The following is a 12,264-nucleotide window of genomic DNA, read 5'->3' as shown; positions in this document are numbered from 1 at the left end:
CACAAAAAAAAACAACCACATCAAAACAGCCAACATCCACGAGCTTTATTATCAGCTGGACCCATCTTCAACAACCTTGCCCCCCATCCCATCAGCAAGGTCATCCTCATCGACTTATCCTCATCTCTACGATCCTGTTCCAAATACTACCGCTATCAAATCAAGACAGATGCAAAACCAGGAGGTGAGAGCGATCAAGATGGGACATTCCGTGGATTTTCTATGCTCTGCCATGACACAAGTCTAAAACTCCTTTTCCTCAACGACGACCCTCTCGTTCAACATGTCAACACCCATCTCCTTCGTCAAAGTCTCGTCAACACTCCTCATCACTTCCCTGATCTGCTCATTGTCATGATACGCACTGTTCCAGACAACATGAATATTCAACCTAGACCGAAAAGTCCACACTCGCAACACGATCCCCGGAGACAGAGGGTCCGCGAAGAAGTCCACGTCTGATATTGACACTTCGATCTGCTGCTGTGATCCATCATCCTCACCACCACCATATCTGGTGGACTTGATCGTCTCCCTGTCCAACACGCCTACTCCAGTGAAATAACCCATCGAGACAGATTGACCATCCGGCGGCGTCCTACTCCCCAACATACTCACTTGTTCACTCGTCTCTCTTGCGTCAGCGTACATCCACTCTTTCTGGTCCGCGAGCCTGTATTGGCTCTTCAGGTCTCGGGCGCGGGCGACAAAGTCCTGCTCCTGGGCCGAGGGTACGACGAGCATGAGCATCATTGCGGATGACCAGCATCCCTGATCTCGGTACGGGGAAGATTTGGGTAGACGAGTTCGGACCTCGGCGGGCATGAGACAGGCATAATTCCGCTTCAGTCTCTGATCACACTCATCGCGACCACGCTTTGCCGAGTCGTTTTCGTCCCCGGGTTGACGGTTCTTAGTCGCGCGTGATGATCCAGCGGTGTACATGGCTCCAATGTACGCCGAGTGAACTGCCGCCGTGATACTAATCCCGTAACTCTTACAGGACGCGTACAACTTGTCCAGGGCAGAGACGCTGTACACGTGTCGGATCTCCTTGACGGACCCAAACGGCGCCAAGGCCGTGCTTTCTCCATCTCCTTCCCCGTGGTGCGACGATGGTGACATTGGGAAGTCCACGGACGGCAGGCTGGAATAGTACTTGTCGAAATGCGCCGCGACCCGTGCTTTGGCCTCGGGAGTCGTCTTGACGTCCTCCTCCCCCGGCATGAGAATGTCTTCTATCGCAGGCGTCAGAAGCGAGCACTCATCTCCAGGCCGATAAGAGGACAATCTTGCAGCCGTGGTCGACAGTTCTTTGCCTCCTGGAGGGGAAGCGAGAAGATCAGCGACGAACGAAAAGAGGTGGTCGAGGATCTTGAACGCCCCCGACGCCTCGGTCCGCCAATGACTGATGAACAGGATTACCGTCCCCTTGAATAACGTCGTTCCCGTCGTGTCATCGTCGTCCAGTGGGCGAGAAATGAGCTGACATACTGGCAAAAGTTCGAGGCGTTGCTGCATTTCCCTCACTGCGCTTTGCACGGCCGTCTCAGGTGTCGTAGATGTAGACGCCGACGCAATGAACGTTCGCTCGAGCCATGCATCTACCTCTACCGCCGAAGGGACTTGGTACACTTTGTATGCGTCCTCGACTGTGGTCGCGATGTCGGGAGATTTGAGAAGCCGCAGCGCTTTCCATGCCGTCCGGAAGGCCGAAATTACGTCGTCCCGAGTTACATGTAAGCCGGAGGGGGACGCGATTGTGAAGTCTGCAAAGGCATTGATTCTGATCAGTTCTCGCGGCGACGGGCGAAAGGCCTCGATGACTGATATCAGGCCCTTTTCCGCGAGGTTCAGCGGTCTTTTGAAGTGCCCTGCCGGTGGACCAGGAGATGATTCTGTCCAAGCCATACTGCTGCTGACGTGGAAACTAGACGTGTTTTGGCACGTATATCTTGGGGAGTTGTTTGTATACTGGATGCTTTCGACGGTGTGAGGGCCTGAGAGATTGAGGAATTGAGGAATTGCGATGTCGAGATTGGATACTCTCGGCACCTCTACCCAATAGTAAGTAATTCTAAGGTCAGTATTGTATCTCACTTTTCTCCTTTCACTGTGACTCGTCTTTCTTTTGTTCTTCTTGGGAAAGAGCCGGCGGGAATACTATTATAGAGTGAGCTTTGCGTTCCTTAACAAGGAAAGGCTCTCTGAGAAATGGTTCATGACGCTGCGCCGGCCACAGTGGAATATATTTATTAACTAAACTAGATCCGGAAGCTGGTAGAAAACCACACTCCGTACTTTCGGACGAACCAGCTTCACACTGCATGTATTCACCTTAAAAGTAAAGAGGTAGCCTTGGGAAATAGAGATCTATGATACAGTCATATGCTCATAGTGTCTGTGAAATCTTCCCTTCCCGTTATCTAGACACCAAGCCTACGGTCTCATGTGCTTTTGAACCTTTTATCTCCTTGACTCTTCTTCCATTTCCCCCACCGCGCATAATCGATATTATTTTTATTCAACTGTGACAATCCGACCTTTTACCTTACCTCTTTTCTACCTTAGGTATTGAGATATCGAAAACATTCCCCCTCTGTTCAATCCACACCCCCTAGGCACATTCACATAGGCCATGGAGCCAACCAGGCATCAACTTCTTTCTCTACCTCGTGCCTGGACTCTTCCTCCTCTGCCTCACCCTCGTGGTGTAGTTTGTCAAGGTCCACAGAGGGGAACGATCCGCGATGCAGATCGATAACAAGGTGCATCTTTGTGGAATCATCCGGGGGACACAGATGTGGAAAGTAGCCGTCTTCAGGATCGATGTTGATTGCTTCGAAGAATTTCTGCCTGATTTCTCCTCGATCACGCTCATATCTCTTGTGAAAGCAATTGGCCAACGTGGATTGTGAATGGACGCTCGACTGTGAATGTTAATTGTCCCGTGTCGATTGGGTGAACGCGGCAATGTACTTTAGTCCTTTTCTGGAGAGCATTGGTCCAAATGCATGCAAGACGGCAGCTAGCACAGTTGACACGGGCGATCCCAACCCCAACATGCGCGAGTTGGCGGTGAAGGAATTGGAATGGGCAAAGGTTCAAGTACCAAAAGCCACAGTCACTCGACTAACCCAGTACGAGGATCGAGGTGATGAACGACATGATCAATAGAATCAGTAGGATCATTAGGATCCGTGTCTGGTGCTCGTGTCAGGCTGTCGAGTGCAGATGATGCCCAACTTGGTCATTGGATCTATACCCGCTTCCGATCGATCGATACGTCAAACACCTGCAGAAAAGCGGTGACACCGTCGCCCAAACCAGGATCGCTTGATGCCAGACAACAAGTAAAAAGGCTGGTGTGGCTTGTTCTTGCCCTGTTACGGCTGGAACTGTCAATCGTTGGCTCCTGCTTGAACAAAGGCAAGAAGACTCTCTCTCTCTCTCTCTCTCTCTTCTCTGTTCCAACTTCTCGCAAAACACAACAGCGAGACAGCAGCCTTCTGAGCAGCATTGACTCTCTCCTTCATATCATACTCGAGACACACTTAGCCACGACAGCTTTAGAGAATACTCACACCAGCCATCCCGCTACCAACTAGACTAGTCCAGTACCACCATCTTCAACATCATCAGCATCATCACAATGTCCAGTACAGAGGAAATCACATCCAAATCTCCCGCAGTAGAGAGATATCTCTCCCCCGACAAAGGAACATACCAAACTCCTCCCCCCTCGGCATCACGCAGTGCCTGCCCTATGATTAACGCCCTCGCGAACCACGGCTACCTCCCGCGGGACGGTCGACAAGTCACTGCATCCGACCTAGAATCCGCCATGTCTCTTGTCGGCCTCAGCCCGTCCCTAGGGGCTCTGTTCAGCAATGCCGTGTTTCTCGAGCATCCAACTCCCGGTTCCCCGAGACCGTCACTTTTCTCTCGACTTCGTGCCATCCTGCAAAACCCGTGGGAGCTACTCCCCCATCGTCTCGGCGTACTCTTGCCAGGACAATCAGACACATCCTCCACAGGAAACCCACATACCAAGGCCAAAACACTCTCGCTAGCCGACCTCTCGCTCCACGGTGCGATCGAGCATGACGTGTCTCTCTCTCGCCGGGACGAGGCCCAAGGTGACAATCACACTCCTCAGGCTGACTTGATCTACGAGATCATGGCTTCGTCAAACGGCGATAAGACGCTCACCATGGACGACCTGTGTGCTTTGAGGAAACGACGCATCGAGACCCAGCGGGCCGAGAACAAGGAATTGCAGTACGGCAGCTTCGAACATGAGTTGGGATGCGGCGAGATTGCGCTGATCCTAAAGATTTTCGGCGACGGAGAGAGAGTGAAGCGAGAGTACTTGCAAGCCTTTTTCGGTGATGAAAGATTGCCTCTTGCAGAAGGCTGGAATATGGAGAGGAGAAATTCATGGTGGAAGAGGTTGGGCCTTGTCGAGTTGAAATGGAAGGTTGAGCAGGTCAAGAGGAAAATTGGTAAGGTATAGTCTGCGCGAGGACATATCCTTGGGTAGGAGTTCGAGGCTATCTGTCAGTCAGGGGCGAGAGATATCGATCTGGTGAGTCCTCAGACTATGAGGCCAAGGGAGTTCATGTGAAAGTCTATCTTGGTTATGATGGCTATTGTGCGGTGGCCTTGGTATATTTGTTTAACATGGATACCCAATCAGTAAGAAGTCAGCGTCATTCACGATGACTATTGCCAGTCATGATGTCCCTCGATTTTGGTCCCCAAGGCAGCACGTAGAAGCTCATGGATAGAAATCGAAAGTGTGCCCGATCAAAGTATGGACAGGTTACTGGAGCAAGTGTATGGAATAGACAAGATGGACGTTGACCAGCGGGAAAAGAGTGCCTAATTTGAATGAAGGCGCTCGAATCTCCTTAATGGACGAAAGGAGTAAAGAGAGAAGAGTCCACGTCAAATTGTTCGATGCTCTGTGAATAGTTCTTTCAGAGGGTTCATTCATTTGGGGGGGGGAGGGGGTTAGGGGTATATCGTATGCAACCAGGTAGTTAGGCAATAAGGAATGTAGTTGTAACGTCAAAATTGATCTCTCTGCGCCTGAAACGCCCCCATGCTTGGTTGTACGACCCTCTCTGAGCTGTTACAACGCCGTTTGGCCCCTGCCCCCCCCCACCCCAACGTGCCCCGACCCAACCATCAAGTGTGCCTTTCGAATGATTTCCAGGTGTGGGTGGCAATAAGCCACATGGTGCCATGCTCGGTCATCGGCCCCCGTTTTGGGGGGGGGGGGGGGGGAGAATAATGATGGAATGCGCCGTGTGTTGCTGCTCCGTATATTAAATCATGCCTCGTTCACACTGCTGGACGGCCCACGCGCTCGGCTTCCACGCTCGCTCGTCAACGTTGCGACACGCGGAAAGATTGAATATCTCGTCACATCATAACATCCTCCTTATCTGGGACTCGTTGACGACTTCGCTCAACTTGCCCTGCTCCAACTTCTCCCACCAGTCGAACAGCATGCCCTCGCAGATCAGGCGGAACCAGGGGGTGTACTTGAGGTCCTTGTCCCTGCCGGAGTTGGTCTCGACGTCGGCGAACATCTGGCGCAGCTCGTCGCGGCCGACCCAGCGGGTGTCGCGGACCTCGTTGGGGTTGACGTCGAGGGTGACGTCGGCCTCGACGAAGAGGATGTAGTCGATCTCGTGCTCGCCCCATTTCCCGTCCGAGGGCGCGAGGTAGTGGATGCGGGTGAGGAAGCGGAAGGCCTCCAGCGGCACCTGGGCGGCGCGGATGCCGAGCTCGTGGTTCAGCTTGCGCACCGCGGCGCGCTTGGCGCCCTCGACGTTGCTGACGAGGTCGCCGGCGCCCGTCTCGGACGGGTGCGCCAGCGGGTGCGAGCAGCACGTGTTGGTCCACATGTCCGGGAACGTGATCTTCTCCGACGCCCGCTGCTGCAGCAGCAGCTTCTTGCTGCGCGGGTCGAACACGAACGCCGAGAACGCCCGGTGCAGCAAGCCCTGCCGGATGTTGGTCATCAGGTGGCACGCCTTCTTGGACGCCGACCCCAGCACCCCGTCGTTCTCGTCGAGCACGATGCACACCTCGTCCATGAGCCGGATCTGCTCTTCGTCGTACCCCGCGAGGTCGTCGTTGGACCCGGACGACGACGACGAGAATCCGTCCGGTGTCGAGTTGGGTGCCATGTCGGCGCCGATGAGTCGAGTGTGCACGTCTGGAAAGAGGGTCGTGACATTCTCGCGGGTGATGGTGGTCGTGGTGGCGGTGGCGGACGTGGAGGTGGTTGTCGTCGTCGTCGTTGTCGTCGTCGCCATTTTGCCGCAGGCTGTATCAAGGATGTAATGAGGGTGTGTTGACGTACTCGATACGGCGTACGTTGATGAGGCGCGCTGAAAAAGGGATTAAAGGAAAAAGAGCGGACGGTGAGGCTGAGGTTGAGGTTGGACGATACCAGACCAGCAGTCGTAGTCAGTTCGTTCTTTGGCTGCGGTGAAGTGCAACTAATTGAAATATTTAATTTGTCCCCCCACCAGCATCCCCGGTCACGTGTCAGGGGTAAACAGCTGGTCGGCTTCAGGGCATCCCGCGTGGGTCGACCACTCAGTACTCCTAGCACTCCTCGTAACTATTCACGACATACATGTCCATACAGACTACATTACTGGCATAGGCTGAAGACAAGAGACTCACAGCTTCCCAGACTTAGCCCCCGTCTAGTACTTCCTGCCAAAGACATGCTATAATCTGAGAGGCTCAGCCTTAGGACGGCGCATGCTAAATTGGTGACACTCCTTTCCGTGGTCGAAGACGGCGTAGAAGGCCGGGACGATTCAAGAGTCGAGTTTGAGAAATTCGTTGTGTTGGTACCTATATAGTGGTGCTGTTATGGATGGCTACCAGACGTCTACCGCATTGAACATTCAAGACAAATGATATTGTAGGCTCAATGCTGCCCCTAATGGTACCGACCACCACCATCACATCCTGTCTGAGTAGAACCCGAGTTTTGAGCTTCCGTAATGTGAAGAATGCTGACGTCCTCAAACCTAGTGCATGCGCGCCGTAGGGATATCAATTCTTCACGAATACATGTTAAATCATAACCACAAACTCCATACTCCTCGCTAAGCTCGGATGCTCGTAACAATTGTCTTTGGATCGCTCCAGCCATCTCTATCGCAGCATGCAAAAACCAATCCACCTATACACTGACCTCACCATCCTCGTCGGCTATATTGGAGCTCGAAGTAGATAGTTCCTTCGTAAACTCATTAGTGTCAGTCGTTAACTCTTCCCTTCCACTGGTCTCCTTGACATCGTTGTTCTTGATGTCACTCAGGATCCGTTCAAAGTAAGCTTTTAGAGTTCTTAAGCCTCGCAGATAACCACGGTCAATATCGTGAGGATGAGCTGGCGGTGCTTGAGCGTTGGGAGGCAATTCGTCCTCACCAGTAACACAATTGGCAAAATCCACAAGCTTGATATCGATCGGCGGAGGCCATTGCTTGCCTTCCTTTTTCTTCAATTGTGCTATGTCGACACCATTCCTAGCCGCTTCTTCGGCTTCCCTAGACTTATGAGGCTCGGCGTCATACAGCATAAGAAGCGAACTGGCATAAAAGCGATACCCAGGCAACCTTCTCACCATGCTTTCGAGTTTGGAGAGTTTGTTCAGAATAGTTGGAATATGCCGTGCCACACTGCTATAGCTGATCCCATCATACAGGAATCGTGTGAGTGCTTCTCGAAACTCTCGTCCAGCTTTCAGATCACGACCGTAGTATTTGTCTTCGTAGGTTGCCTTTTGGTGCTTTGCATCAAATGTTTGCATTCCGCATATTCTGACGCCGAGCTGTTGCGACGTTGTCATCTTGCATTTGCGGCGCTGAGACTCCATCTTCTTCTTGGAAGCTTCGACTCCGAATTGTCGAGTGCCCATCTTGAGATCCAGCACACAAGGACGACCCATGCCACTGGTCAGATCTTCCAAAAGGATGAAATACGCTACGCGATCACCTGAGCTGAACGATTGTGCTTCTTTCGGGTTGGACGGAACCATGTTGGTCTCCACCTGTTCTGGTATGTTGTTCAGGCTGCTATTGTTATGGTTTGCCTCATCAGAATAGTCTGGTCCATTTTGATGGCCAGCAGTCTGAACGTCTGTACGAGCCTCGAAGGTTCGGGATTTTGGATCTTGGTCCATAGCAAATACATCGTTTCCAGTGTCTGGGCCGACGTCTGTGGCGTAAGCCTCGTCCTCGAAATATTCCAAGTTAGTAGTACTGTCGTTGACAGACTTTCGCCTTCGTCGCAGACCCATACCAGAATGTCGTCTTTTCACATGAGACCTGGCGTCAGCACTAGAAGCGGTTGAAAGATCGCTGCCAGTAGTTTTTACCTGTTCAAGCTTGTACTCGTCATAGGCGGACGCCGAAGATGAATACATAGGCTCTGTACTTTGGCTGGCCACGCTGGACCTAGTGCGAGAAGGTGCTAACAGTGGAGAAGCTTTTGTGGCCATCTCCGGAAGAGGTCGTCGTTGGGGTTCTTCAGGGGGCTGTACGTTCTGTTGAGGCAGGGAATTAACAGACAGGTTGCTTCTGCGACGAGCGCCGTGGCTACCTTTCAGCCTCGGCATGGTGCTGTGAGAAGTTGGATGACGTCGCAAGTATTGGATAGGAGGCGGTCCAAAGACTTCCCGGAGTATCTTGTCCCTGAGCCCCTCATTAACAGATGTGTTACCCCAACTGGGGGAGTGCTCTGGCATAGACGGCCTGCTAGGTGATCGAAGAGCCGATCCATTCTTATGAACTGGTGTACTCGACATATCAAAATCTTTGCTCGGGCGCCGTCCATGATTAGGGTCGGCACTCCTAGGTCGTTCCGGCAACAAAAAGTAGTCTGAAGGGATGATATGTTTATTCTGTTCAAGGATAACTTGGGGAATGCTGCCGATTTGTTGTGAATGGCTTACAATACGAGGCTGAGGAATTTCTTTCATTTCCTCTGTTTCTGGATAGAGTCGGCTTCCGGCGGCATTGGCCGACCCAGAGCCATTAGCTCCTGATGTATTATCTGTCGAGGGTTCGGTGGTTGTGGGTTGTTTAGGCCCTTTGGAGAATGTTACGTTTAGGACACCAATGTATCTGGGAAGAAACTTGAGCATATCGGGGTGTCTGTGCTCAATTCTTTCATAGAATTCATTTTCTCTGTTGTTTAACTGTTTGCACACAGCACGACGGGAAAACCGGAAGATGGTCGAATGACCGCCAACCTGATGTTTGTAAGGCTCAAGAACAACCTTTGCTCTTGTATGAGGTGCACGAGCATCACTTGGCTTTCTTGACAGCGCGCTATGCTGTGTAGGCGTAGTAGAAATGTCTTCGGCTTGACTGGCCGTCGCGTATTCGTCCCCAGACTCGAGCTCGGATTCCGAAGCACTGACGATGGCACTGGTTGGGGTTTCTTCAACTGGGGAGAGGGCCGGAGAAGGAAGATCTGTGTTTGCATCTTCCACAGGCCGATAGTTTCCATGAAAAATCTTGGTGTCATTCTTCGATACTACCGAGATGTCGATGTGTTCGGTACCTCCAGGAGCATCCACCCCCTGGTCGGTAGTCATGCTTGTATTGGCACGAAGCGCCCTGACCGAAGCTTTTGCATGGGCGGCGACTTGGTCGGGAGAAGTGAAGCGTTCAATCTCCTCAGGCGATGGACCTGGGTGAGGGTAATAGACAGCTGCAGAAATGTGCTCTTCTTCATCCTCGCGAGAATCTGAAGGTTTGACATCGAGAGTTTTGAGCGATGTGTCTGTTTGAGCCAGCTGCAGCGTCTCGTTTGTCTTCTTCCGTCTGTACGCCCCGCGAATTTCTTCGAGCAGATTCGAGGGTACATGGGGCTGTTGGGCCAGGTCCTGCTGTCGAAAGTATGGATCGTGATCATGGCTGGGCGACGCGCCAGCATGTGAACTCACAGGTGCAAACCGAGTATCGGTCTCAAGAAGTGCGGAGTCGGGAGGGTCGAAGGAACCATTCGAATTCCGTCGTATCTTCTTCACGTCGTCAAACTCTTGAGCACCAGCAGGGCCTGCCGGTTGGGGGATTGTTTTTGAATGCTCTTTGGTCTCCGCCATCTGACGGCTTAGTTCGCCGAGGTTGGTCGAGGGACGCTCAGAATCAGAGCGAGGGTCGAAAATACCCATCATATGGCTTGCCTTTCTGCTACGAGCAGTCCCGCTGGTCTCCGGGTTCTTGACGGTGGCCTCAATGCTTTTGTCCACATGTTGACGGCCACGACTAACGCTACGCTCTGTGCGCGACGATTCTTTCATGACCGCCCTCAGAGAATTTCCCCTTTCAACAGAACTATGGGTCAATGTCTCCTGTTGGGATCCCGGCAGCTCAAGAGCACTGCTCCTGACATTCTCGTTTCTGCCATTGCGGCCCTCCATAGGCTCAACACCGACATGAAACTTCTTGGTCCACGGATGTCCATCTGAAGGAAGTCTCCGGAGACCCAGGAACGTTCCTGAGGGCGGTCGAGAGGTTGGAGCGGTCAGGTCTTTTTCGGTAGCAGAATTGGTTCTTTGAAGCCATTCGATATTCCGCGGGGACTGCGGACGAGCGGTCTTGGAGGACTCTGGAGGAGAGACGGGGCGGGCAACCATGGTCGACATCTTGAGGGGCACCTTCCGTGGTGTAGAAGGCAAGGAAGATCGTGTCAATTCTTCTGCTGGAGAGGAAGGCACGCTCTGGTGTGATACATAATGGTCGGCAAATATGCTGTCTCTTTCTGATAACGGCGGTGTCTGTTCGTCAAAGGTAACTGCCCGAGAGATCTTGTGTGGCGGGCTTCTGCCATTATTGTACGCGGGCTTCCCTTTTGTCCCCCGTGAGATGGGTATCGGTTTTGAGCTCGACGAGGGACTGGCAGTGGTTGAAGGAAGACCGGATTCATGGCGGAGAACACGTCCATTTACCGTGGACGCTTGCGCGGACGGTCTTCCGGCGGGAGCATTATTTGACATGGAGAGGACATTGGGCAAGCCGTTGAGAGGCAAGGGTATTGCAGGCGTGTGGCGACGATTCGCTTAGAGTGGTCGAAGGGCCCTGGAAGGGGACATGCGGCGGGACAGGAGAGAAGACAAAGCAGCGCAGCTTCTTGCAACGTGTCGCAGACAAGGGTCGAGGGAATTGCCAGGTCCGGAAAGGCGGTCTAGCGATTGTTGAAGATGAGGTCGCGAGCAGGATTTGAGGCACGTGGAAGAGCGAGAGGCTCAGTGTCGAGGTGGAAGATGATTCGGTGGCGGCGTGTTTGGGATGGCTGATCAAGGGCGACGAGCACAGACGTCAGTGGGCGCAGAGACTTCTGGATGTTTTGGTGCCTTGCTCAACAACAACACGCATGCAGACTACTCCCTGGTAGGGCCGCGGAAACTGTTGGCGCTGACCGGGCCAAAAGGCGAGCAATCAATGGACTGAGATGGCGTTACGGAGAAGCGAGTACAGACTCATCAGTACGAGCGATAGTGGGAGGTGGAAGAATTTGATTCGATTCATTTCACCCATTCGACGCCCTCCACCTTTTCGCGCAGCAATGACATAACTTCAACACCAGCGACGCACATTCCCGACACCCTCCCTTCTCTCCATCGACAGCTTCATCGCACGAAGGCGTTGCTCCCTTCACTTCGGGAATCTGTGTGTATACACGGCCCCGTATCCTGACGCCATGATTTCGCAGACTACCAGGGTTAGGTACATCTGGGATGGACTGACCTCTCCGCTAACATCCGCAGACAGTCCTGTATTGCCTTTGCTCGTCTATTTCGGACCAATCCCTACACGCGATGCTTGCACGTTCTTAACATTGCATACGGCTTAAGACGACCGGGTTACGGATGTCTCTGCCCGCATACACCCTATCCATGATCGTCAAGCTATGTCGGCGGCCCGTTATGGAGATGCCGCATCCTCCCTGCAACTCGGCACAGGCCAGCCTCAAAAAGGTAGAGAAAGCCTCCGTAACCGCAAGGGTTAGGCACAATCGACAGGGGGAATCATGAGCTGAAACACCAGAGGACATCGAGATGGTACCAGACGGATAAGGTGACAACAGCCACACTGTCGTCAGTCTTACTGCCATTACTGGCAACCAACACCTTGATCGACTGACACCGCAACTTGGTCTTTCCAACCTCCCTTCGTCCCGTCAATGCCCAACAGTTACACAGACAATTCCTGGCCC

General features: G+C 52.7%; 4 protein-coding genes across 4 annotated transcripts; 1 reads left to right on the top strand and 3 right to left on the bottom strand.

Moving 5' to 3' along the window:
- Nucleotides 1-243: 243 nt before the first annotated feature.
- Nucleotides 244-1,911, bottom strand: PV08_02080 (uncharacterized protein; the record flags this gene model as incomplete). The annotated part of the gene is made up of 1 exon (XM_016376440.1): nt 244-1,911. One exon carries the CDS (start codon nt 1,909-1,911, stop codon nt 244-246), a length of 1,668 nt encoding a protein of 555 aa, XP_016241716.1.
- A 1,741-nt stretch (nt 1,912-3,652) lies between these two features.
- On the top strand, nt 3,653-4,516 carry PV08_02079 (uncharacterized protein; the record flags this gene model as incomplete). The annotated part of the gene is made up of 1 exon (XM_016376439.1): nt 3,653-4,516. The coding sequence occupies one exon, from the start codon at nt 3,653-3,655 to the stop codon at nt 4,514-4,516; it is 864 nt and encodes a 287-aa protein (XP_016241715.1).
- A 919-nt stretch (nt 4,517-5,435) lies between these two features.
- PV08_02078 (isopentenyl-diphosphate delta-isomerase) lies at nt 5,436-6,332 on the bottom strand (the record flags this gene model as incomplete). The annotated part of the gene is made up of 1 exon (XM_016376438.1): nt 5,436-6,332. One exon carries the CDS (start codon nt 6,330-6,332, stop codon nt 5,436-5,438), a length of 897 nt encoding a protein of 298 aa, XP_016241714.1.
- Nucleotides 6,333-7,219: 887 nt separating this feature from the next.
- On the bottom strand, nt 7,220-11,044 carry PV08_02077 (uncharacterized protein; the record flags this gene model as incomplete). Its single annotated transcript, XM_016376437.1, has 1 exon — nt 7,220-11,044. One exon carries the CDS (start codon nt 11,042-11,044, stop codon nt 7,220-7,222), a length of 3,825 nt encoding a protein of 1,274 aa, XP_016241713.1.
- Nucleotides 11,045-12,264: the final 1,220 nt, after the last annotated feature.

Source organism: Exophiala spinifera (genome assembly GCF_000836115.1).
Source record: "Exophiala spinifera strain CBS 89968 unplaced genomic scaffold supercont1.1, whole genome shotgun sequence".
In the NCBI taxonomy this organism is placed as follows: Eukaryota; Fungi; Ascomycota; class Eurotiomycetes; order Chaetothyriales; family Herpotrichiellaceae; genus Exophiala; species Exophiala spinifera.
The sequence above is the reverse complement of the archived record's forward strand: the minus strand, read 5'-3'. Positions and strand labels throughout refer to the sequence as shown.